Genomic DNA, 26,625 nt, shown 5'->3' with positions numbered 1-26,625 from the left:
TGTTTGACAGTGGAGAAGGTGGTGGACTTTCCTTCCTTGAAGGTTTTTAAGCAGAGGTTGTATGGCCATCTGCTAGGAATGCTTCAGCTTAGATTTCTGCATTGCCTAGGGTTGGACTAGATGACCCTTATGGTCCCTTCCAATTCTATTATTTTAGTGTGCATTTTTCATAATTGATACATTTTTATATGCCATTTTGCCAAATAAACACAGTTTTGCAAGTAGTTTCCATTCATAAAATTAATTTCTTCTGTTACTTCCACTAAAACATGCATTTTTAGGAACATTTCCCCTAATATACTATTTTTGTGCATGAAATTTGGTTGGTGAACTTTGGTTTGCATAGTTTTTGGATAACATGAATTGGGTTCAGAAAACAAACTCCATCCCTAAGGACCAGGAAAGCATCACAGAGTCTCTACTTCTAGCCTTCATGTGAACAGTATGACTGTACTGAGTGACTTGGGATGGTATTCAATGAAGAGTTCCTCAGAGTAGACCTGCTGAAATGAATGAGCATGGCTAAGTGAGGTCCATTAACTTTCCATGAGCCATGAGTAGAACTTAATAGGCTACCACCCCTGGAACCATGCACAAAAGAGCCTCTGATACAGATCACTAGCATTTCACGTGACACTTTTCAAAACTAAATGAAGCACGTTTTGATAATGCCCTGCCACCATATCACACAAAAGGAGAGGCAAAATAATCACCATGAGCCACTTTCTACAATATTTTTCTGTGTGTACAAATGTTAATATGGGACAGAACATAGGCGAAAGCAATTTTTAAATTTAAGTCCTAGTAAGGACCCCTTTTCAGTCATATGTAAAGTGTTGTTTTTTAAACCACTTAAAATAATGTTTCCAGTTACAGATAGGTAGCCGTGTTGGTCTGCCATAGTCAAAATAAAAAAATTCCTTCCAGTAGCACCTTAAAGACCAACTAAGTTAGTTCTTGGTATGAGCTTTCGTATGCATGCACACTTCTTCAGATACACATCTCTAGAACTGTATTTGAAGAAGTGTGCATGCACACGAAAGCTCATACCAAGAACTAACTTAGTTGGTCTTTAAGGTGCTACTGGAAGGAATTTTTTTATTTTAAAATAATGTGCTAGGCTTCTTTCTTTGATAACATGCTATATTTAATGGTTTTGCTGTATATCCCCCCTCTTTAACCTTAAGGGTCTGTCTTATTCTAACTATGTGAAACTGTTGAAGCTGCAGAAATGGATGTAACCACATAGCCCACAGGGGGCCAGTGTTTATTTAAAGTTTGAACTACACAGAGCCTTATTTGAAGTATGCTGTGGGACCCAGCTGTCTTCCAGAGTCTGCCAAGACTCTTTAGCCATTTCACATCTACTACAGGACTCGGAAGAACTAACTGATGCTCCCTTAAAGTTCTGTTTCATAATAGAGACCACCAAGAATCTTGGTCGCCAGAAGAAAAGGTACTGTTTACAAATAATTTAGTTTGCCTCTTTTATTTGTTTGGATTCTAATATGTTGTTGTTGTTGTTGTTGTTGCTGCTGCTCTTTTGCTTGTGTTTTATTTCTAAAAAAATCCAGGAGGGAATTTAAAATAATAAATTATATTTTTACTAGATGGGTCAAATTAATTCTCAGGTTACTGGCATTTTGACATTTTTATTTATTAATTTATTTCATACGATTTATATATCTCTTGACTGTAAAACAAACAAACCCTCAAAGAAGTTTTCAAAATGAATAAAACAATAAAATTATTGATAAAAATGACTAGCTTAAAACATTAAAAAATCTGGATAGGCTTGTATTTAAAAAACAGGTTTTCAGCAGGGCACTGAAAAGTACACAATGAAAGTACCTGCCTTGTATCAACAGCCAAGGAGTCCCACAGTGTTAGTGCTGCCACACCAAAAGACTGATTTATATGGAATAAGGCAATCTCAATGGTAAACTGGTCCCAAGTTGTTAGGGGGCTTTATATACTAATAGTAACACCTTGAACTCAGCTTGGTAGCAAACCAGCAACCTGTGCAGATCTCTGAGCACAGTTGTTGTATGCTAATAAGATCTCACTCCTTTCAGTATTCTGCACTAACTGCAGCTTCTGGATCAAGTATAAGGGAAGCCCCATGCAGAGAATCAATCCATTCTTGAAGTAACCAATGCATGAACTAGTGTGGCAAGGTCTTCCCAGTCCAGGAATTGCAAAAGTCTAGCCACTGAGGCCAACTGGTCTTCCAGTGACAAAAGCTGGATCCAGAAGCAGCCCCAGACTGTGAACCTGCTCCCCATCCAAGGTAGACAATGGCCCGATTTCTCGGGCACGGGAACTACTCACCCACAGTGCATCCATCTGGCCAGGATTCAAGCTCAGCTTGTTTTTCCTCACCCGCCTCAAGTCACTAGCTCAGGGACTGTAAGGCCTCTCCTGATTCAGATGTTATGGAGATGTTATAAAGCTGAATGTCATCAACGTACTGATGGCACCTTGCCCCCAAACTCCTAATCACTTCTCCCCGCGTCTTCAGATAGATATTAAATAGCATTGGAGATAAAAGAGTACCTGAGGCTCCCCATAACCTAGCCATCAGGGGGCAAAGAGCACTCTCCCAGCATTACTCTCTGGGCTTGGTCCCAAAGGCAGGACAGCCTGATCTAAGGAGGGTCACAGCAGCAGAAAGTAGCACAATACAAATCTATGGCAAACCACATGAAGAAATGGGGCCTCAACCGCATGTTTAGGTTGAAGATGAGTCCTGGATCTGAAAAGATGCAGACCATCTTCACACTAGTGGCAGGCTCCATCAAGAACGTGCAGTGTTGTCATGGAAACTCTTTCCATGATCTGAGTGACAGATATGTTTGGTGGGTGGCTCTCAGTAGAAATGTGATTTAGAGGTTTGATATAAAACAAGCCTGTTGTCTGAAAACCATATGACACCAAACCTCATTGCTGTTGCCAGTTCCACCCAATGAAGCCCCAGCCCCATGTACCAACCTATTATCCAAGCAACGAGGGCCAGGCTGTCCTGCATCAAGATGCCATACCAAACCAGGCAGTTCAGATGGTGAGGGCATATCTAGCAGTCTCTAAAAAGCTTCAATGGCCCCTGGGTTTTCCTGAGCTCCTAAACTCCTAGTCCTAAGGATTAGGATGCAGTTGCTTACTGGACCATCTTGTCTTTCCCCACAGTCCGCACGATCACTGTGATTATCTGAAGCTTCCCTCATGGTTGACCCCCACCTTCTTGGGTACTGATGGTGACCAGAAACAGGCTGCCAGGGGTTGTGGTTCCTGGCTTTGGAATGCCCTCCATAGGGAGGCTGACTAGGTCCTTATTGCTATTATCATTGGGGCCCCACGTGGACCTTTCTCCTAAGCTTATAAATCTTTTCGATCCTTTAAGAAGCAGTAGAAAAATATGGCTCTTCCATCTTTATTATATATTGCTAGATAGGGTTGGCTTTGGGTTAAAGGTTGTGGAAGGTGCACCTAGTTATTAGTAAATAAGTATAATGCCAGTGTGTGGCATTTCCCTCTGCTTGTGGGAAAGGCTTTTTTTAATCCCATGGATTCCTCAGCTAATCAAAGACAACTGAAAGAGATTTTCACTTATTCTTCCTCCCTCCAGCACCCCCACCCCTGCCCAAAAAATAATTGCTTCTCACAGTTGCAAGACCCTCCAGCACAGCATGGATTGCGATGCAGGGAGTCACAAGAGGAAAGAAGGAGCTGGTGCAAAATTGCCTCCATTTGTGGAAGCATATACGGGATCACAAGCCCTTTCCACAAGCAGAAACACACAGTTGGATGTTACCTGGTTTCCCCAGATGTGGAACATTACTAATCTTGACAAGAGTGGATGACAATAATTTAATGGGAGAAAATCAATAGGAGTTCTTGGGGGATGAGGGCCAACCCTTCTCCCTGCTCCTGCTCACTCCAGCCATTGACACCAGACTGGCTCCTCTCTGCTTTTCCCAACTGCTATATCACCTTACCCCAATCTTGCATGCTGTTTCATGGTCATGAGATATGGGAGTGAACACTAGACTTGCTTTGACTGAGTAAAATGATCAAGCTTTTTATTCTTACAGCCCCTGAAAATACTGTAATCTGCAGAACGCCATTATGGCAACCGCCGTCATGCATATGGAATCTCACTCCATGGTCTCCAGCTCCAGCTCCAGCTCAGTGCAGCACATGTCTCAGACTACCACAATTGTGGGAGGCAAGTATTGTGACAATCTCCAGAAGCTCAGAGCATCAAATAATGTTGTTGGTCAATAAGGAACTAAATCTGTTGGACTCAATCCAGCTAAAGTCAGCTGTGAGAAAGGCTACTATCTCTATCCCTATTAGTTATAATTTTTTATTGAGTTTATGTTGGCTGTAGTTTTTACCCTGATAATTTTTTACAATAAAGGATGATTTCAGAAATAATGACTGAATTAATGAATAATTCTGTCCACACTTATCTAGCTATTAAGTCCCATTGAACTAAATGGAACATAACTTCTGAATAGACATGCTTAGGCTGGCATTACCTTCCCTTCTATCCAAAATGGGCCACACTTAAAACACAATATTAAAAACCGTTTCAAACAGCATACAAGCACAAAAAGTAATGCGGGTCCTAACCTGACATCTCAGGTGTCAGCCCTACCCACCTGTCAAAATTTGTCACAGCAGGGATGGGCAGATAAGGAAGTACAGTGGTACCTCAGGTTACATACGCTTCAGGTTACAGACTCCGCTAACCCAGAAATAGTGCTTCAGGTTAAGAACTTTGCTTCAGGATGAGAACAGAAATCGGGTTCCGGTGGCGCGGCGGCAGCAGGAAGCCCCATTAGCTAAAGTGGTGCTTCGGGTTAAGAACAGTTTCAGGTTAAGTACGGACCTCTGGAACGAATTAAGTACTTAACCTGAGGTACCACTGTAGCAACATGTAGTGCAACTCACCTTGTGCCCTGACTCCATTATGCTGAGCTCTTCCCAACTTGCAGACAACTTATACCAGAACTATGCAGCTGGTAGATAGCAGAGCATTATTTTAAGTCTTAGCTGGAACTAACCTCCTGTGTTATTACCAAGAACTAGAGAATGTCTGAGACATTGGTGGGTGTGAGGGGTGTGATGCTCCCCTCAAATCCCTGCCATAGTCTCCCATTCTTTTCTGCACCCAGCATTAATTCCTTGCCCTTCGATTTAGAGTTTTCTGCAACCTTGTCCATCCATCATCTCTCTTTATATCTCAATATATCATTGCCTGCGAATGCCACTTCTTATTTTACCACCCTCAACTTCCTTGAGGTCTCTTGCTCCATTATTTATTATATTTATTGTTTATTTATTAAATTTATATACCACCCTTCATCCAGGACAGTTCATAACATAAAAATACCAGATAAAAACACAAAATACAGAATAAACATTTAGTTTGTCCATCCTTCCTGGTTATCCTAATGCATAGCACTTCCTCCTTCATGAATACCTAGATAGCCCCTCCCCTTTCTATCTTCTTTCCCATTGCGGCCCCAAATCAACCTCTTCCATAAAGCTTTTGTATTAACCCCTCTATTGCCACTCAGCACTTATTACCCTTCCTTTCCACTCCCACCCATCACTGACTAAATTTAGTAAGCTCCTTGGTTTAGAGGACTACCTTTGTTTTCATTACTTTGTACAGCACTGGGTGCACTGCTAAAGACAGATTAATCAATTAACCTGAAGAGTCCGTCACATTTTATATTACTTAGCTGCTTATATTCATTACCGTCCACACATTACATCAGATCTTTTCAAATGTCTATATAAACTAGGAGCATCCTCATAGTGAAGACAGGAGATAAGCAGATCAACGAAACACATTCCATCCATTGCTCATCCCTCTGGTGCCATTGCTTATGTCAGAGGAGGGCAACCTGCGACCTGGGGGCCAAATCTGTTTTCCTGAAACCATATCTGACATCAGGTGTAAGGCAGGTAGAGATGTGGCTACTTTCACAATAAAAAGCATGATTGAGCCCCCATGCATCAGCTGATTCTGCTTAGTTTGGGTGTGTAACTCTCATGCGCACCCAACCCCCCCCAACCCCAGAAAGCAGCATTTATCTTTAGGAAGACACTAAAATGGCACAAGTTGTTATTTTCCATGACTTGCTATGTGGACCCTCAGAGACAAAAATGTGGATTTAATTCTCAAAATAAGTTAATGAAATAACTGTCCACATACTACGTTCTTTTGGGAGGGGGAGTTGAAAACTGGGGAACCATTTTATATGAATAATTGTAAGTTTCTGCCTGGCAGAGGAGACCATTTCAACTAGCAAGAGCTCTTCTTCTTCTGTGGAGTCTTTCAGCATGATCACCCGCTCCGTCGAGATACCTGCAGGGGAAAGCATCCCAGAATTTGTGGAGAAACCTCATCCGCTAACAGCCCCTGAAGGTGAGCAGAAGTAGCATTCATCTAGTCTATAAGCCACTTCACCTTCAAGGTATCACTGGCACTATCCGAAGACACAGAAACCAGAGCTAGCCACACAGAAACTCTGCATGCAGCTGCTCTTCCTCTAGCATTAGTTTGGGGAGCAGCAGATGGAATGGTTAATTTTGGCACAGAAAAGGTAGGTTGTTGCAAAATAGAATATCACTCGAATTTCACTTGATGCTGCTTCACATTTGCCTACAGGAGACAAAGCTGTATTTCGAGCCAAAGTGAAAGGGAACCCAAAACCCAGTGTCGTCTGGAAAAGAGAAAGTGGGATACCAATCAAAGAAGGATCAAAGATGTTTTACGACAGCATCAATAAGGAATATGTCCTTAAGGTAATATGAGTTGCTTTGAAAATCCATTATCTTACTATAACTTACTTCTCTGAAGTGTAGAGGGGGAAGAATCTTCTGGATTTCGATTTCTCATATTTTGCTTTTCCAGTCTTCAGTTCCAATCTTTCCATTTCTGCATCAGCTTGCAATTTTTTAAAAGAATGAAAATTTGTATGCATTGTCCATGCACATTTCCCCAAATATTTCCATTTTGTACACAAAGCTGCATTTTTTCCTCCTTATATAATGCATTTTTGCACCCTATGTTTATCTGCATACTTTCCCCAATATATGCATTTTTGTACTCAGTTTTTTGCTGGTGAGCTGCGTCACAAAATTTGGAGAGGTGCAACTTTTGAAGGTTAGCTGTGTTTTGTTTCACATATTGGCTCAGGAAGTGTGAATAAGGCGGGTTCGCATTAAAAAGTGAACTGAAATGAATTTCTGCTCTACATCAAGCTGATTGCAGTATTTTTCAACAGCGATATTCAGCGTTGCAGTTTGAAATACTCACACTCTTTTTGGGCCATCAGCTGTGGTAACAGAGACTTGCATTTATTAAGCTGTTCTTCTATGAAAGAAGAACATGCACAGAGCCTTTGAAATGACTTATTGGCTCATGTGATGTCAATATAGGGAGAGGAAGTCAAAGAGAAGAGCTAAAATCTCTCCAAAGACCTCTCTTCAGTCTTCTTGCTAGTTCAACCCTGAGAAGTGGCTCCAGACAAGTATGGAGCCAAGGCCAGGAATGAGAAATCTGTGGTTCTCTATATATTGTTGGATTGCAACTCCCATGTGCCTCAGCCAGCATGGCCAATCACCAGAGATGATGGGAGTGACAGTTCAACAACATCTGGAGAGCCATGTGTGAAAATAGCCCTGTTTGGAGAAGCCCTATCTTCAGCAAGAGGCAATTGATTCAAATCAGCATGAAATTGACTCCAGATGCCTCAGTGTTTAAGGGGAGGGTTCTGCTAGTTGTGTAAAGTCTGCAAGTGCCCCTCACTGCCTGTTTTGTCTGGGTGCCGTGTCTTCTTTGCAGATGGAAAACCTCCATGCAGATGATGCAGACAATTACAAGTGTGTTGTTTCCAATGACCATGCTGACCTCATCTGTACTGTGTCCTTGACTATCAGTGAAAGTAAGTACCAAACATACCTAATCTGAGTTCATAGGGGAGAGAGACCACATTATACGGGCCCTTGGAACTTTTACCAAAGTGGAATATGGAATGAGGAAATGGAAGCCCTTTGATAAATATGTAATAAGATATACAGGTGGGTCTCCTAAGCTACGCTGTAAACTGGTTCCTTGTTCCTAATTTATTTATTTATATTTATTAAATTTATATACCACCCTGTACCTGCAGGTCTGAGAGCAATACATAGGATAAAATCAGAATATAAAACCACAAAATATATGATCAAAATAAAAGCAAAACCAACCCAATTACCCCTCCCCCCATTTTAATAGGGTATAGGATGTCAGTCAACCAAAGGCCTGGTTAAAGAGGGATGTTTTTGCCTGGCGCCAAAAGGTGTATAATGAAGGTGCCAGGTGAACTTCCCTGGGGACAGCATTCCACAGATGGGGAGCCACTGCGGAAAATGCCCATTCTCGTGTTGCCACCCTCCAGACCTCTGGTGGAGGAGGCACACGAAGAAGAGCCTGAGAAGATGATCTCAGGGTCTGGGTAGGTTCCTATGGAAAGAGGCGGTCCTTGAGGTATTGCAGTCCTGAGCCATTTAAAGCTTTATAGGTCAAAACTAGAACTTTAAATTAGGCCCAGAAACTAATTGGTAGCCAGTGCAGTCGAACCAGGATGGGTGTAATCAAACTGTATTGACCTGGTGAGCAACCAGGCTGAATTCTGCACCAGCTGGAATTTCTGAACCATCTTCAGAGGCAGCTCTACGTATAACTCATTGCAGTAATCTAACCTTGAGGTTACCAGAGCACCGACAACAGTAGTTAGGCTATCCCTGTCCAGATAGGGGCGTAGCTGGGCCACCAGCCAAAGCTGGTGGAAGGCACTCCACGCCACTAAGACCACCTGAGCCTCAAGTGACAACAAAGGATCCAGGAGTACCCTGAAGCTATGAACCTGCTCCTTCAGAGGAAGTGTAACCCTATTAAGAACAGGCAATCTCCTACCCGTCTGGTCTAGGAAAACACCCACTAACAGTGCCTCAGTCTTCTCTGGATTGAGCTTCAGTTTGTTGGCCCTCATCTAGTCCATTATTGAGGCAAGAAACCAGTCCAGCATTCCCACTGCCTCACCTGCAACTGTAAAGGAGAAATAAAGCTGAGTGTCATCGACATACTACTGACAACATACTCCAAACCTCTGGATAACCCCACCCAATGGTTTCATGTAGATGTTAAACAGCATAGGGGTTAGGATTGAGCCCTGTGGAACCCCACATTGAAGGCTCCATGGGGCTGAAAAGCATACCCTAAGCAACACCCTCTGTGAACAACCATCCAAGTACGACTGGAACCACCGCAAAGCAGTCTGTCTCTCTCTCTCCCCCCCACTCCAGTTCGGACAGCCGCACCAGAAGGATACCATGGTCGGTGGTATCGAAAACTCCTGGGACGTTGAGGAAAATTAACAGGGACATGTTTACCTTTTCTCTCGACAGAGGTCATCATACAGGGTGACCAAAGCAGTTTCTGTGCCAAAACCAGGCCTAAACCCCAACTGAAATAGACCTAGAAAATCAGTTTCTTCCAAAAGCACTTGGATCTGGTCCACGACCACTCGCTCCAGAACCTTAACTGTCTGCACTAACTCTCTTCTTTTAATTTTCTTTCACTATTTTTGAACCAAAAGGTGAAGAAAAGATGGATTTCAAAAAAATGTTGAAGAAAAGGTGAGATTCTCTCCCCCCTCCCCCAATACACCTGTGGTCAGTTTCCAGATCTTTCCCCTGCATGGGTTACAAAGAGGACCAGCCCAAGGAGTTTTGCTGCCTGAAGCAAAGGGCAAGAAGTTTCCTCCTCCCACTCCTGTTCCATGTACAAAAGCCCAGCAGACTGCTGAATCTTATCTCAGCAGCCTCCATTGCATCCCAAGGGCAGTGGCCTAGATTAGTGGATGCAGGATAGGCTGCATATCACATGGACATCCACTCTCTGCCTCAATATTTGCCTCCTGAGGCAGCTGCCTCACTTTGCCTCATGGTAGGGCTGGCCCTGGTTACAACATTATTGTGGGTTGGTTGGTTGGTTGGTTGGTTGGTTGGTTGGTTGCTGGGCTGGTGGCCAAGCAAGAAGCAGTATGAGCACTGCTCTTGCAGGAGTAAAAGGCCATGGCAATGAGAGAGGCCAGAGCATGGCTGTCCCTGTGGATTGCAAACCATGTACGGATCATTTTTTCTGTTAGTTTGTTAGCTTTAAACTTTTTTATGCCACTTCTCTAACATACATTCCACTGCCTCCCGCAGTTTTTTTACCAAACTGTTGGAGGCAGTGGAAGACAGGAGTGCCTGGTGTGCTCTGGTCCATGGGGTCACAAAGAGTTGGACACGACTAAACAACAACAATTATGAGTGGTGCAGGGAGGGAGGAGGAGTCCCAAAGTAGCTGTTCCATTGTCTCTGTCTCAGACCATGGGTGGGGAGTGGCCTATCAGCCAGAAAACACAGTGAGCAGCCAAATCTGAGCCAAGAAACAATCTGTTACGTTTCCTCAGGGAGCTCAGTGAGGAAGTAGCCCAACCACATAGATCAGAATGTTCTCTGGGAGAAGAAGAAAAACATACCCATGGATAAAGGAAAATAGTTTGGGAAAGATTTGTCTTAAGACCTTCAAGCTGGTTTAATTATCCTGGTTTCCCTCTCAAGAGCCCTGGGATTTATAGTTTTGCAAAGACCCTGATGATTTTCTGTTAGAAGTAGATGAATAAATGCCACATGACTGCCACATGACCTGTTTTGTGTGTGTACACACAGGGGGCCTCCGGCTCAAAAGAAAAAAGAGAAGAGGGTGGTTAATGAGAAAGAAATGCTGGAGATTCTCTCCAAGGTGCCCAAGAAGGACTTTGAGAAGGTCTGCATGGAATATGGCTTTACAGATTTCCGAGGACTTCTTAAAAAGCTGAAGGAGATGAAGAAAAAAGTAGAAGTTGAGGTTAGTGATGCTTTAGGACACTGAAATGGCATTCCATCTCTGCCCCCATGTATATCATAAAGAAGTCTTCTGTTTCAATTTGGCTGCAGTTATTTTATTCAGGTGTGTGTTGTCTTATCTATATGTCATGGGGGGAAATAGTGGATGAAAGAAAAGTGGAATTCAGTCTTTGGGCATTAAAAAAAGAAAATAGTAATAATAACAGTGTGTGTGTGTGTGTGTGTGTGTGTGTGTGTTTTAATCCTACCTCTTGAAAAATATTGCCATAATACACTTGTGAGCAAAGTTTGTTGATGCAAAAACAAAAGATTGGGTCCAATGGTGCCCTTCCATGATCAGAAAAATCTTTGAGTCAGTGAAGTCTTCTGAAAACAGAAGTTGGGATGAGGGTGTCAATATTGACTTATTTCCACTTCCACACCACACTGTTCCAGAGGGTGGACCAAACCCCCAGAGCAGATTTCAGAGGGTGTAGTGGGGGAAAAGAGCCAAAAGTACCTTCACAGAACTATGTATCCAGTTTGAAGAGTCCTGTTCCATTTAATGACTAACTACTTTTGGGTGGCATAAGCCTTGGTATATTTGTGATACTTTATGATGCCACAGAACTCTTGGCTCTACTTCCTAAACATGCAAACACAAACCTCCACACTGTTGGTATATGTGAAACTGAAACTAGCAGTCATTCCTTATCTATGCAGTGTAACGTAAACAGTCTAGAACAAGGGTCAGCAAACTTTTTCAGCAGGGGCCGGTCCACTGTCCCTCAGACCTTGTGCAGGGCAGGACTATATTGGGGGGGAGGGAAATGAATGAATTCCTATGCCCCACAAAAAATCCAGAGATGCATTTTAAAGCACACATTCTACTCATGTAAAAACACCAGGCAGGTCCCACAAATAACCCAGAGGTGCATTTTAAATAAAAGGACACATTCTACTCATGTAAAAACATGCTGATTTCCGGACCATCCGTGGGCCGGATTTATAAGGCGATTGGGCCGGATCTGGCCCCCGGGCCTTAGTTTGCCTACCCATTGTCTAGAATAAAGTGGCTTCAAAGTCAGGAGCATGAGGTAATGTTCATGCGCAGAGGCTGGGAGAAAGATATGTGTTTGTTCATATTCTGTAGGAATATTCAGGGAGGCAGGAGAGGATATATTGTTTATTAATATCCTTCCTAACTTGTGTTAGCAAGTTCCTTTACTTAGCAGAGTTTACATTCCCCTTTTACAGGCACAACAGATAGCTGGTTGCAGGCCTGTGTAAGCCTCTCACTATCATACAATTCAGTATTGAATTGTATGTTCCTGGTAAATTCCCTTTTATCCCTCTTAAAAGAATAAAGACACAACAATCTTATTTAAAGTCAGTAAAAGACATTTACTCACATCAGTTCACAGTTGGATCCCTGAAGGCAGACTTAGTTACAAATATGTACATATTGGAGAATAATCCCAGTGACTGCAAGCTAGCAGTCACTGCAGTTCACACAATGAAAGGAAGATGGAAAAGAGAGAGTGTGGCAGCATGCCTTGTCCTTTTGTTACCTGGACAGGTAAGGTCACGCCCACCTCTAGTCACATGCAAAAGGAAGTATGCTCCACCGCAGGAGGAACAAAGAAGTTTGGACTGGCTGGGCCAAACATCCCTTTGCATTTCCACTCTAGGAAAACAAGGAATGTTGTACTTGACTGCTCTCAGTGGATTACATCCCACATTTTCTCTCTCTGCTCTTCTCCCTGCTGGGAGGGGGAGAACCATATCCAGATGCGAGCTGTCCTACCAGCATGCTAGTGACTGATTTATGGGCTACTGGTGTACAGAACCGTTAAGCTGTAAACCGGCAATAAACCTTACTGCCTGAACCGTGGGTGTGAAGTGAGTTTATTGCATCGGTGATTGTCTCCACAAAAGGCTTGACAACACTGTGCTGAGTGGAGTACGCAGAGGAGCATGCTGGACACGTTGTGGGTTGGAAAAGATACAAATATTCAACACACACAAACAAAATGAATAATTGGCCACAACAAGAGAGCATTGTAACGAACAGAATTCAAAGTTGAGTTAAACAGCGGCTAAAGGGTAGAAGCAGAAGGTATCAGCAATCCTATTTACTAATGAAAATTGGACTTTTAAGAAGAATGCTAAAATATTTTTTGTTATTTTTATTTATTAAATTTGTATACTGCCCTATACCTGCAGGTCTCAGGGCAGTTACAGCATAAAAACATAGAATCCATAATAATAATAAAAATAAGGTTAGGGCATAGGAAATCATTTGGAATTGTGATTCATTCTCTCTTTTTTAAAGAAATTATTAAAGATTTTCTTTGGTTAATTTCTATTCAGGCCGTAAAAATTCTGAAGCCTCTGGAGGATGTTTCTGCTAAGGTGGACTCTACAGCAATATTTGATTGTATTTTAGAACTGAGGGATGCCAATACAAAGAGGACGTGGATCAAGGTAGGGAAACACCTTTCTTTATATTGGCTGAAACAAAGGAAGGTGGTGTGTGAGATTTTCAGACTAATGATTGGGGGGTATCTGTCACAGGTTTTCCTCTAAAGCTGTCTTTTTGGCTAGCTACTTCTATAAGCCCATTTAATTCAATGCAATACATTTTATATTCCAAGAGAGAAAAGAAGGGTTGTTAATTTAGCCACACTGTAATGTATGACAAAAGGAAATTGCATACATTTCTTTTCCTAATCCTCATTTACCTACCAATATGCCAGCTATGGCATACTTCCAATAATTTCATAACATCACTATGATGTTCAGTTGAATCCATGCATTCATGAATACATGTTGACTGCTTTGTAGCATTGTTTTCCCATTGTTACGGTTGCAGCCAGTTCATGAATGTGTAGTTATCACTTAATGACTGGCACATGTACATAAATGTCACAAATAGTAGGCCCCTCCATATATCTTTTTAATTGTGCATTCCTGATGTGTTCCTATGATACTATTGACACTGTCACCTATGATTCCATTACTACTACTAGTAGTAGTAGTTTCATTTGTATACTGCTTTATATTTTTAAGGAAAAAAATCTCAAAGCGATTTACAACCAACATTAAAACATCAAATAAAACAATCCAAAATAAAGCATAGAAGAATATCAAATATAAAGTACTAAAAAATAGTCCAGTAGCACCTTAAAGGTAAAGGTAAAGGGACCCCTGATGGTTCGGTCCAGTCGCGGACAACTCTGGGGTTGCGGCGCTCAACTCACTTTACTGGCTGAGGCAGCCAGCGTACAGCTTCTGGGTCATGTGGCCAGCATGACTAAGCCGCTTCTGGTGCACTAGAGCAGCGCACGGAAACGCTGCTTACCTTTCTGCCAGAGCAGTACCTATTTATCTACTTGCACTTTGATGTGCTGTCAAACTGCTAGGTTGGCAAGAGCAGGGACCAAGCAACGGGAGCTCACCTCATTTCAGGGATTCAAACCGCCGACCTTCTGAGGGCCAGTGTGGTGTAGTGGTTAAGAGCAGTAAACTCGTAATCTGGTGAACCGGGTTTGGTCCCCGTTCCTCTACATGCAGCTGCTGGGTTGACCTTGGGCTAGTCACACTTCTTTGAGGTCTCTCAGCCTCACTCACCTCACAGAGTTTTTGTTGTGGTGGAGGAAGGGAAAGGAGATTGTTAGCCGCTTTGAGACTCGTTAGGGTAGGGATAAAGCGGGATATGAAATCCAAACTACTCCTCCTCTTCTGAATGGCAAGCCCTAGGCTCTGTGGTTTTGTTTTGTTTTTATAAAATATTTATTAAAGTTTCAGAAAAAGGAATTACATAAAAACAAGAAATACAAAAGTAAAAGACAAAAATAAAAGTACAAGAAAAATACAGAATAAACCTTTCCATATCTTACATTCATATCCTTGTTTCCCTGACCTCCTCATACCTCCCTTTTTGTGTTCCAATTCAATTAATTAATTCAGCAATTTCTTTCCCTCCTTATTATCCTGATCTTTGATCTTAATATATTATAACATTAAATTTTTACCTATTTAGAAATCCAATTTTTCCATATTAAATGTACAGAACGCACATTTAATGCAGTTCCCAACCCATATTTGCATTATGGGTGCATGTAGCTTTTCACTTCATCATTCAAAGCTTTCCATATTTCCTTTTTCCAGGGTGATGAACCTTTGCGTCTTCAGTATTCCCTAGGAAAATACGAAGCAAAGCAGATGGGCACTAAGTATATGCTGTGCATCAGTAATGTGACTGAAGCTGACATGGGAACATACAGTTTTCAGGTGGGAGATAAGCATCTCTCTGCACGATTGAAAGTAATAGGTAAATCTGATCTTTAATTGCATAAGGTAAATCATATGCTTATAGTGTGTACAAGTCATAGTAGTCTTTGTTATTTGTGTAGAGTTGCACTGATGAACTAAGGCTGAGAATCTGGCCTGTGCTGTGGAGACATCTCTGTGGTTGAGCACACATATAAGCAAACAGTGAAGCCTCGTCATGATTTTTTAACAGATGAACCCCTGAAGTTTTTGGCAGACCTGAAACCTTTGACAGTAACTGAGCGGCAGACTGCTGTGTTTGAGATCCGCCTTTCCAAAAAGGTGCCCAACTTTGCTTGGAAGTTCAATGGGAGAGAGCTGAAGCGCGATGACAAGTATGAGATCATCTCGTCAGAGGATGGCTTAACTCACACACTGAAAATTAAGGATGTCCGTCCAAGTGATGTGGGTGCTGTCACTTTCGAAGCTGGAGATCTCGCTACTAAGGCTGATCTTTCCATTCAGAGTAAGTGATGCTGAAACTGTATGTTAACTATTGCCCAAGGTATCCAATTTTTTAAAAAACAAACAAAGAACTGGAGTCAGGCATCACATTTTTTTTATTGCTGCAAAAAATTATTGTGCTTTCCTCTGCTGCCATCGTCTTGGATTCCTATTCCAGTATTATGTCTAAAATACTAAATAGTCTATTGGCTTTACTGATTCATCTTAATTAAATTCAATCTAAAATGTGAAAGTAAGGACTTGAAGGGATTTTTGCTATGGAAAAGAAGAATGTTCTGTTAACAGTGCTGTTTGGTGGTTTGAAGAAAAATGGCCGACGAAGGGAGGCAAAATCATTTGTACAACCCAGATTTGATTTGTTCTAACATATGATGGAATTGTCACTGTGTTGGCTAGGTTGGTTCCCACATCACTTTAATCCACATTTTAGCTTAACTATAGTTTAAAGGTCAATATGTAACATGTTGGTGTATAGAACTAAAATCATGGCTGCTTCATTCCCTCACCCCATCCTCCTCCTGTTGCTGCCATGCTGCTGGGGACAAAGCCATGGTCTGGCTTAGTGCTGCATCCAAGTCTGGGCTCATGGTTTGAGTCCCCCAAGCAAAGAGCAAATGGTAAACCAAGAACAAAGCTCGGTTACAGCTCCTGGTTTGTTTGGAGCCCAGGCTTTGTAAATACCCTACTGTTAGAAATATGGGTATTTTTAGACTGCAAATCAATTTGAATTTTCATCCTCTTTTTTTGGTGAGAATGGTACCTCCACAGAGTACATTCACAAAATTCCAGGCTTTGGTTATCTCTCCTTTAGCTTACTTAGCCCCCTATCAACACACTGTTGTTGGCCTTGACTTCCTGAAATCTGGTTTGCTTCCTGTCAACCTCCATACAGTCCAATTTCTATCTCCTCTTTCCTCTTAAGGAACACCAATTAAGTTCGTCAGAAACTTGAAGAATGTTCGAGTCAAGGAGAAGGGCAAAGCTTGCTTGGAATGTGAGCTGACCACTAAAGATGTTACCTTGAAGTGGCTGAGGAATGGACAGGTGATTGCAAGGACTAACAAGCATACCATGACCCATGAAGGGAAGACGGCAGAGCTGATCATTGATGATTGTCAGTTTGGTGACTCAGGAGACTACATGGTGGTTGCCACGCAAGAAAATGACCCCACAGAGTACTACAGCACTTGTGTTGTTACTGTAGAAGGTAAGGGTGGCCAGAGAGTTTAGTAAAACAAGTTTCAGTGGCATTGTCAGATGGCATCACATGGTTTCTGAACTCCAGCCACACATGACTTCCATGTGATCAGGGGTGCAAATCTGCACCTTGTATTTTTCAGTTTGTAGACTTGAATTTCAAATGCTGCTGCACATGAGGAGCCCAAGTTGTCACTCGCTGGATGTTAATAAGGACATGCTGTGCTTTTATCTCTCTTTATAAGCTGTTCTGAATCGGCCTTATTGTAATGTTGCTTTACTCTTTTATTGCAAGTTTGCAACCTGCCCTGAGATCATATGGTGAAGGGAAGGACATAAATTCTCTTGTAGTTAAAATAAAATGAACGGGGAAGTGAGCAACTGTTGAAGAAAACCTGGAGGAGCACTGCTGCAGCAGGGGCTGCCCCTTCTGGCTTTAAAGACCCATGAGATCGGAACTTAGCATCTCTGGGTGTGGAAGCACAGAAGCACACACACTCGGCAGCTTGCAGATTCTAGACAAAAGTTTCCAGGCTGATCTGATGTGGTGGGTGGTGTAAGTGCCCCTACAACAAAAAGGGGAGAGTGCTGTAGCTCAGCAGTAAAGCATCTGCTTTGCATGCAGGAGGTCTCATGCTCAATCCCCAGCATCTCCAGGTAGGGCTGGGAATACCCCCCTGCCTGAAACTCTGCTGCCAGCCAGTGTAGAGAATACTGGTTTAGATGGACCAAGGGTCTGACTTCATATTAGGCAGCTTCCTATATTTGTTTGTTCCTAAGGAATAGTTAGCTAACTAAATCTGCAACAAGTGTTCTTGCTTATCTTGTTTGGCATTATCTGCTCAGCATCATTCCCTGCTTGCTGTAACTGAGGGTGTTTCCTCTCCCTTCAGAGAGATTTGCCACAGTAAAGAGTGGCTTATCGGATGTCCAGGCTCCAACAGGGGATCCAGTAGAGCTTTCTGTTGTCCTGAATGATGAGAAGGTGGAAGGCGTTTGGCTGAAGGATGGTAAAGAGGTATGTTTCTATGGTGTAAGCAGAGAGACTTGCACATCTACCCCTGCACATCTACGCCAGTTAATTGATGTGACCTTTTGTAGAGCCACAGAAGAATTAGCAGCCATTTTCTCATTAACATTTCAGTCATAGGAAGCTGGGAGCATGGAAGAGACCAAGGAAGCCAATCACAGTGTAGTCACTTCAGCATTTTCTCCTTGGACAGTGAAGAAACTAAGGCTGGCCTTAGCAGTTGTAGACAATTGTTTTCTGCAGTCCCAACTGTCTTCCCTTCTGATATTTCTCATGCAGGGATATTGCATTTTGTCAATAGCAGGTGTGGTATGTTTTGTAAATAAAGTGACTACAAGCGGGATTCAACTACTGAGTCTTGTCAGTGGAAGTCCTACAAAAGGCGCATTAGGGAGGAGAGGGGGGACACCCCATTGTGCAAGCAACTTGCTTATGCAATGGGGCATCCCCCCTCTCCTCCCCAATGCGCCCCCCCTTGAAACTGACTTCGAGTGGTTGAGAGACAACTTGGGGAGGGAGCATTCTGTCTGGCAAGCCAAAATGCTTGTACTGATAGAATGATCAGAAGAATGCAATGCTGGATCCCTCCCTAGGAAAATGTGGCTCTCCATCCTTGATGTCATATTGTGGCTCAAGGGAATTTTGAAAAACATGCTCTTGAGCCTCCTTCTGCTATGTCACACCCATGCTTATTTTACTTTCTTTAAAAGTGGCAAACACTAGCAATGCTTTCCTCTATAGCTGTGATAAACGTTTGAATCTTCCATTGTTGTTGGGTTTTATTTGGTTATTTGAAGGCTGTGCACCCTCCTTCTACCATGCTGGAATACAGGTGTGTCCCTTTTTAAAAAAAGAAATGAAATGAAGACAACAATGGTAGAACAGCTATTGCAGCACAGCAAGTCCATGTGCATGCATACAGACACAAAAGCACATCCCTTATATGTGGAGTCATAGCATAATAGAAGTGTAAAGGTCAAGCATCCATGACAGATGGCCATCCAATCTCTGCTTAAAAAGGAAAAGGCTTCCTTTAGAAGCTTTAGAACTTGACTCTTACCTGTTTGCCGTTTGAACTTTTAACAGGACCTTTCTTTTTAACCTTTCCTTCAGATTACAGATATGAGAGGAATCCAAATTGTCAAGCAAGGGGCTGTCCACAAACTGATCATTGACAAGCTGGGAGAGGACACTGAAGGAAAGTACACTTTCAGAGCAAAAGGGGCAGAGAGTGAGGCCACTGTCAGTATTGCAGGTACAGTACTCCTGTCCCCCCACCCCCACCCATGTAATTTCAGCTTGTCCGTTTCCTTTGACCGCTCCCTCCTCCTGCCCTAGGCCTTAATTTCAGTAACACACAGGGCATCCTAGACATCAACCTGATGTCATGACTAGGGCTGTGAGCGTATTGCAGTTCTGCAAGTGTGTAGAAAGACACCGAATGTAGTGGTTGGCACAAAATTCAGCTTCCTGAGAATCTAGGCTTGCATTTCTGAATCCAAGGGTTCAGGCACAGTTAACTCCCCAAACCTTGATTAATTATAACTTTTATTGGACCCAGGAATTTAGGGTGTTTCACACCCAAATCATATGTCTGTGTGTCTGTGTATGTATATGTACATGTATCACATCTCTTCTGAGCCCACCTTAAACTTGGAATTCTATGGCTAATGGAATGTATGGCTGCAGGGACTTAAACTGTCATTGGTGACGACCATACAATGAGGCATAAAAGTGTATGAATGTTGCTAACGTGTCCTTTTGACTGCAGTTTTCAGACCTATTTTTCCATTCTCTCCCCACTCCAGATCCCCCTTTTATTGATCCATCTGTGCTGGAAGCTTTAGCTGCTCACCCAGTGACAGTGAAAGCAGGGCAGACAGCCAATATCAAAGTACCATTCAGAGCCAAGCCCCTGCCCAAAGTCACCTGGTTCAAGGATGGCATTGAGGTGACCGAAGAAGACAGAATAGAATTTGAAAGGACCAATGACCAAGCATTGCTCACAATCAAGAACTGTGTGAGGGAAGACAGCGGCGCTATCTTGCTGAGGCTGAAAAGCGATTGTGGAACAGCCACTGCTCAACTGCACCTCAATGTTATTGGTAGGTCCTGGGGTGATCCTCTAGGGCAGTTCACAGTACAATCTGAAGCATATTTAGGCTATAATCCTAAACATATTTTCTCAGGAGGAAGTCCCATTGAGATCAATGGGAGGTGCTTCCTAGTAAGTGTACTTAGGATTGTAGCGTTGATCATAGGGCTTAGTCCAAAGTAAGTATGTGTGTGATCACTCTTTGGTATCTTAAAGGGTAGACAAAATGTAAGGAACCGAATCTTCCTGCACTAAAAGGACAGTTGCCTGTCACATCCTGATCTTGTGTTCTTCTGCCTGGAAATAAAATCCTACTGTGTTCAGAGAGGCTTAGTCTCAAGTGTGTGTAGGACTGCAGCCATAATTCTGCTTTTGCTGAGTTTCATTTTTGTCCATTATTTTAGAGTTAACCACACTCACTGTACCCATGCTTACTCTTCAGGAATTGGAAGCCCAGTTTCAGAAATTTGCTACAGTGTCATAGAACAGGTGACGTTCCAGATTCCTAGTTTCTCAAGGATCATCAGGTGGCCATTTTTGAGGACCATAGTTCTTTAGTTTCTGCTGGTAGATGAAATTAGTAAAGTGACTTAGGCTGCTTTGAATATGAGGCCAGGCTTGTCGAACACCTCTCAAGAAAGTCTTGATGAGTTCCAAACTGTTGTGACATTGCCACTCTCTTTGCAATTTCTCTGTGTGCTTCAGACAAACCAAAACCACCACAAGGGAAAGTTGAATTCCTGGAGAAGACTGGGAAGTGTGTCAAAATGAAGTGGAAAGCACCCAAGGACAATGGGGGCAAGCAGGTGACCCACTTCATTATTGAGCGGAAGATGGTTGGGAAAAAATCCTGGACCAAGATTGGAGAGATTGACAGCAAACACACCACTTTTGCCACAGATAAGGTAGAAGAAGGAAAACCCTATCAGTTTCGGATCCTGGCTGTCAACTCTGAGGGTGTGAGTGAGCCGCTAGAGTCGGAAGAAATATTTGCTGGGGATCCTATTGGTAAGTACCTGGCCTGATTCTGTTAGATAAGATTGCCATCTGGTTGCATGCTTAGAGCATTGAATGATGACATTTGCCATTGTCCAGTGGGGGTTTTTTTAGGCTGGTGCTGGCCTTATCTTAAGATAAGGTAGGACATGAAGAGAATTAGTAAAACATTCTCTTATGAAGGCTCAATTCGCAGGTTTCAGTTTTGGTCAAAATGCAAGCCATTGCATTTGTCAGGAAGGATTGTTTACCTGGGACAGAAATCATGTTGAGTTTTAGCATCTTAGCCAATTCATGGAGTTGATTTAACTTTAATCATGTGCCCCTTTATCTGCTTAATGCTATGTCTGGTCTGTATATAATGGGATAGTATGTTCGGACTTACTGGGTAGAGATGGTCTTGCCTGAGTCACTTCGATTTCTAGAACTCCCCTTGGTGGGGGTAAGAACCCTTTTTTCAGCCTGAAAGCCTTATTGACAACTTTCTGGGGACTGTGTACCAGAGGTTGCCATGGCCAGAAGTAATGGGCGGGTATAGGCACAGAGGCAAAAGCGGGAACAGTAGAAGTGACTCTTGCCTTGATTATAATTTCGTAGAAAAGCAGCTAAGAAAGAAAAGGCTTCCACTGTAGTTCTGATTTCCTCTGTCCTCAAATTCTTTTCAGATCCCCCAGGTCAGGCATCTCAACCTCAAGTTACTGATGTTACCAAAGACGCGATTACTATTACCTGGAGTCCTCCAGCTAAAGATGGTGGCTCTCCAGTAATGGGGTATGTTGTGGAAAGGAGGAAGAAAGGCAGCAACCTTTGGGTCCCAGTGTCCAAAGAACTCATTCAAGGTCAGAAATTTATCCCAACTGACGCACACACACTGCTAAATATAATTACACACACACACAAAAATTGCAACTGTCAAGAATGTAAAGCAAGATGTGGTGTATTAGTCTCTAAAGAACAAAGTGTTTTAAAAAAATGGCCTTGCTCAGTCAGACCAAGATTCATGTAGTTCAGTATAAACACAGTCTGGAGCACAATCTAGGGACTCAGAATACCTGTCTATTATGTTTATACTAAGTGCAAAGCACCTGTCAGTAGATACCACCTTCACCAAATACAGGCAGCGGCCATTGTAGGCATGTCCAAATGATGTGTCATCATTGGACCAGGAAGAGGGGAAAATGGGGGCATAATGGGGGGCACACTTATGCATGCTCCACTGAAGCACATGGGGGCTGGGAACGGAACCCCTCATGCAAAATGGTTTATCTCCTGTATATACATTTACTCTGTCCAATCCCACTTCCTTTTTTACAGATGGCTCACAGTTAACTATTTCGTCTTAACTTTCGAATGGTAACTGAGCCACACAATTGGTCTTGGAAACCACCTGACTGTTGATCTCACTACCTGATTTGTCCTCTGTTCCCGAAAGAGGGCATGGCCTTGATTAGCTCTTTTCCTCTTCTGTTACCCATTTGGAAATCCAGAATGCATCTAAGCTAAATACAGATATGCAAACTAACTTAACGGCATTTGGGATGTTCCTGAAGTGAAGAGGGCATTGTTCGTTTGCCAATGATGTTGTTCTGCTTAATAAGCTGTCTTGGAGGTTCCTTGAAGCCAAACGGCAGCAGTAAAATAGTTGGGCAAATAAATACAGTGTACAATTACTGTGTTCCTGAATTTGCTCCTGTTTTGTTTTGTTTAAAATATGACTCTTCTGTGCACAACTGCTCCGTATTTCCTGCTTTTGTTACCATTGCATTTGCTGCATGTCGGCTTGAAAGTCTGTGGTGGGGAAGTGCTCCAAGTGTGAAACTACTGCAGACTTCTCTTTGTCGGCTGGAAGCTGTGTTTGTGGCCAGAAGGTGGCAGCAAAAAGCTGCAAGATGCCCCACTTATGTAAAATGAGAAACATCGTGTCTCCCTTGAGTCCTAAAGGGTGATGATCACTTGAACATTCTTCTGTCTGGAAAACACCTCCTCTCTAGTAATTATGATACCTGTGTTCTGCATTCTCTTTAGATACGAAATGCAAAGTGGATGGCTTATTGGAAGATACAGAATACGAGTTCCGTGTCATAGCTGTGAACCGAGCAGGGCCCGGGCAACCTAGCAGTGCTTCAAACTCAGTTGTGGCAAGAGATCCCATCAGTATGTCCCTAACATTGATCTGTTCCTAGTGTTCCATAAATATGTTTAAAAAACAAAAGGTTTGGAGTGCATGAAGTAAAACAGGGTAGACTCCTGCAACAACCATTCCCTATCTGGCTATTTGTTTCCATAACCAGTTTCAATAACAATTTCAGAAGGTAGCAAGGTGGCCCTTTTTCAAATAATACTGAGCAGGCACAGCTGCTGCTATTTGTTTATGAATTATTAGACCAACACATATCATGGATTAGGACCATGATCTTCCATGTACAATCTATTACACAGGTTCTCAAACCTAATTTCTGCCCGCTTGAAATGACTGGTCATTACTGAAGCCTATGCATTTCAAAATGGTGGTTCATGGGCAGAGTCAGTCACAAAATGGTGGCAGACAGAGGAAGAGTTTGGTATATAATCAGCTGGCAATTACTGATAACACTTTCTGCTGATATCTGATCCATCTTTGAAAATTGCTAAATTCTTCGCCATGGCGTTTTCATTGTGAAAAGGCGTGTCACAGCTCAGCTTTCCGCAAGCTAAGTACAAGCATTTGCTCTGGTGGTATTGTGACTCAGTCTCCTTATTTTGGGCAGAATTTGCTGATTCAGAGGCTGTAAGTGGAGACTTCTTGTTTTATGGTTTCCCTTCCCAACCTCGCATGTCTCAAAGTAATTTTTACCCATCTCCTGCAATTTCATCTTCCATGTTCCTTTCATCCACCACAACCTACTGCCAGTTTCTTTCATCCCTCCTCCCTGGTCCTTTTACATTCAGTTCTGTCTTCTAAACAGGACTTCTTTTTCCTCCCTTTCCTTTCTTTTCCCTGATTATTATTTTTAACCTTCTATGTCACTTTCCCATTTCCTTTAACACCTCCTCTGGTGCTTTCGTAGTAGGGAGGTTGACCTTCCTTCTCCCCACCCCCTGAACTTTTCTGTCTCCTGGCCACCTTTATTTAGCATCAAAGGCCTAACCAGAGCTTGCCCTGGGCCAACCCAAAGGCTATGGAACAGCTATGGGATGAGATGGGCAAGTGAGAAGGCATGGGGCAGGCCGGTTGTGGCACTGAGGCCCACCCAAAAGTGGCCCAAGGCCCACTGGTGGATCCCAACCCACTGTTTAAGAAACACCGATCTGTTCCATAAAATTGTGCACACATGTGCTCAGACATGTTCTCTCTTTTCCACAGTCACACATTCAGTCTAATCTAAGCTGCACCCCCCCCCCAGTGCAATTTGGCTTGGGGGAAAAGACTTCTCTTGGAGCCAATAGCCCATGCGCATGCACACACCCACATGGATAGCTCTCATGAGATGGCCTATAACTAAAGAAGAAGATCCAATAGAGATATATCTGAATTTTAGAAAAGAAGGATCCAGAATTGTAAGGATGCACAAAGTCTCAGGAATCACCAGCATCGAAAAACATTGTGGGAAGGAGGGTTTTTTTTTTTCTTTTCGTTTTTGTCTTAACTTCTTTCTTGTGTTTTAGCTTGTATTTTATCCTGTGAACCACCCTGAGGTCTTTTGATGAAAGGTGGTATATAAATCTAATAATTAATAAATAATTGTTAAATAAATGCAGACAGCAACACATTATTAGTCTTTAAGGTGCCAAAGCATCCATTGCTCACACTTGGAAGGCTGGGACTGAATGTTGCACCCGGGCAGAGCAAATGTGTTGAAAACGGTATATGCAGCTGTGCCTTTAAAGTGGATGTTTTGCTATTTGTCCCAGAGCCTCCTGGACTGGTGAGAGGTTTGCATGTAGCCGATTCTTCCAACTCCAGCATTTCCTTGGCCTGGCAGCAGCCAGAGGAAGGTGATCCGCCTTCAGGATACATCCTGGAGATGCGAGCTGAAGACACCAAGGAATGGTCCAAGTGCACCAAGATCCCAATTTCTGGCACCAACTATACAGTGGGAGGACTGCAGGAGAGGCAGAAATATTTCTTCCGGATTCGAGCCGTGAATGAAGCTGGAGTGGGAGAACCAATTGAGTTAAAGGATGGAGTTCTGGCCATGCCCCCTCCAGGTAAGTCAGTGTGCATAGACTCCAACTTCATGGGGGCCCGCATTTGCCTTGAGCTCCCTTTCCCCCAAAGTGGAAGGAATACTAGCAGGATCATCTGGTGTATGTTTTGTGGGTTGAGAACTTTGCGGGTTGAGAACTTTGCCCCAGGATGAGAACGGAAATCGCACACTGGTGGCACGGCGGCAGCGGGAGGCCCCATTAGTGGTTAAAAAAGGTTTCGGGTTAAGAACGGACCTCTGGAACGAATTAAGTTCGTAGCCTGAGGTACCACTGTAAATTTAACTGTACAGAGCCAAAGTGACAATATAGGTAACAGGGAAATGTGTGTTTTCTGATTAATAGTTTTGACTACTCACTCCCACCCTTATTTCTCTGTTGTTGTCCTGGTGTGTCTTGTAGCTGCTCCAAAGTTTGATCTGAGTGCCAGGCTGAAGAGTCACATGGTTGTTCGCGCTGGGACTGCCCTCTGCATTCATGCCTCTTTCACTGTAAGCTGCTCTTGCTATTTCATCAGGGAACGTTTGCCTTAAAATTGCAGTGAATGTTTTTTATATCCCACTTGCAATGGCCTTTTCACTAGTAGAGCTTTCCAGCACCCATAACAAACCGCAGATCCCGGGAGGCTCTGGGAGAAAGCCATGTGCTTTAAATGTATGGTGTGGGTGTGACTCGCTCTATCTATGTCTGTATTATAAGATTTCAAGAGCAAGGACCTGTGTTTTGATTAGATTGCTTAGTAAAGTACTGCTACAAAAGTTGGATGCCACCTCCAATCTCTGCTGACCTGTGGCAAGATTTGGTGGTGGTTTCCCAGCGCTCACCCAGGGTCTGTGTTCCTTTGAGAATCAAGATGATCAAAATATGATTTATTCACATATGTACTCCATCCTGAATTTGGATGGAGGGAGTCTAGCTCTTACAGTGTGGCCATCTCAAGAGGGGCTTATTCCCCATAGCAGTGCAGCATTGGAGTCAAAGGCACCTCTCCCAGCCTGCCTTCAGCCAGCAAGCCTAGATCCTTCTACCCATTTTTCAGGTATTCCAAGCCTAGTGCCAAAGGCACCAAACTCTTCCTGGGATATCATGCCCAGTTACCCTGGCAGCCTTCCAAATCTCCTGTCTCTGCCCCACAGCTCAAGGCAGGGGATGAAGGACAATTTTATTGCATTGCCAATGGCCCTGTATTGTTTCTTAATTTGTTTCCTTTGCATAGGCTAGCCCAGGAATTCCTCTGCAGCTTGTATTTTTCATTCATATCCCAAATAATTAAAATTCTACTATTTATTAATTTCTTCTATTCCCCAAAAGAGCCTGTTACTTCATATCTGTAACAGTACATTAACCGCTTGAGGATTTTGTAAACTATTGGTTTATAAATGGATTT

The 26,625-nt window shown here is 42.9% G+C and overlaps 1 protein-coding gene across 1 annotated transcript in view; it reads left to right on the top strand.

Moving 5' to 3' along the window:
* Positions 1 to 1,191: 1,191 nt before the first annotated feature.
* Positions 1,192 to 26,625, top strand: part of IGSF22 (immunoglobulin superfamily member 22) — a 34,266-nt gene continuing 8,832 nt past the window's right edge. Inside the window, exons 1-19 of the mRNA XM_081202093.1 lie at positions 1,192 to 1,456; positions 4,092 to 4,225; positions 6,305 to 6,442; positions 6,686 to 6,822; positions 7,865 to 7,964; positions 9,660 to 9,699; positions 10,780 to 10,957; positions 13,309 to 13,422; positions 15,109 to 15,271; positions 15,464 to 15,736; positions 16,658 to 16,942; positions 17,826 to 17,950; positions 19,076 to 19,217; positions 19,771 to 20,067; positions 20,763 to 21,065; positions 21,719 to 21,892; positions 23,079 to 23,207; positions 24,945 to 25,241; positions 25,641 to 25,729. Of these exons, the coding sequence (XP_081058219.1) occupies positions 4,126 to 4,225; positions 6,305 to 6,442; positions 6,686 to 6,822; positions 7,865 to 7,964; positions 9,660 to 9,699; positions 10,780 to 10,957; positions 13,309 to 13,422; positions 15,109 to 15,271; positions 15,464 to 15,736; positions 16,658 to 16,942; positions 17,826 to 17,950; positions 19,076 to 19,217; positions 19,771 to 20,067; positions 20,763 to 21,065; positions 21,719 to 21,892; positions 23,079 to 23,207; positions 24,945 to 25,241; positions 25,641 to 25,729 (3,084 nt within the window). The 5' untranslated portion in view covers positions 1,192 to 1,456; positions 4,092 to 4,125. The remainder of the gene's footprint in view (positions 1,457 to 4,091; positions 4,226 to 6,304; positions 6,443 to 6,685; positions 6,823 to 7,864; positions 7,965 to 9,659; positions 9,700 to 10,779; positions 10,958 to 13,308; positions 13,423 to 15,108; positions 15,272 to 15,463; positions 15,737 to 16,657; positions 16,943 to 17,825; positions 17,951 to 19,075; positions 19,218 to 19,770; positions 20,068 to 20,762; positions 21,066 to 21,718; positions 21,893 to 23,078; positions 23,208 to 24,944; positions 25,242 to 25,640; positions 25,730 to 26,625) is intronic.

This window comes from Podarcis bocagei (assembly GCF_964188305.1).
Source record: "Podarcis bocagei genome assembly, chromosome: 1".
Classification (NCBI taxonomy): Eukaryota; Metazoa; Chordata; class Lepidosauria; order Squamata; family Lacertidae; genus Podarcis; species Podarcis bocagei.
Note: the sequence above shows the minus strand (reverse complement) of the source record. Positions and strands in the feature narration are given on the sequence as shown.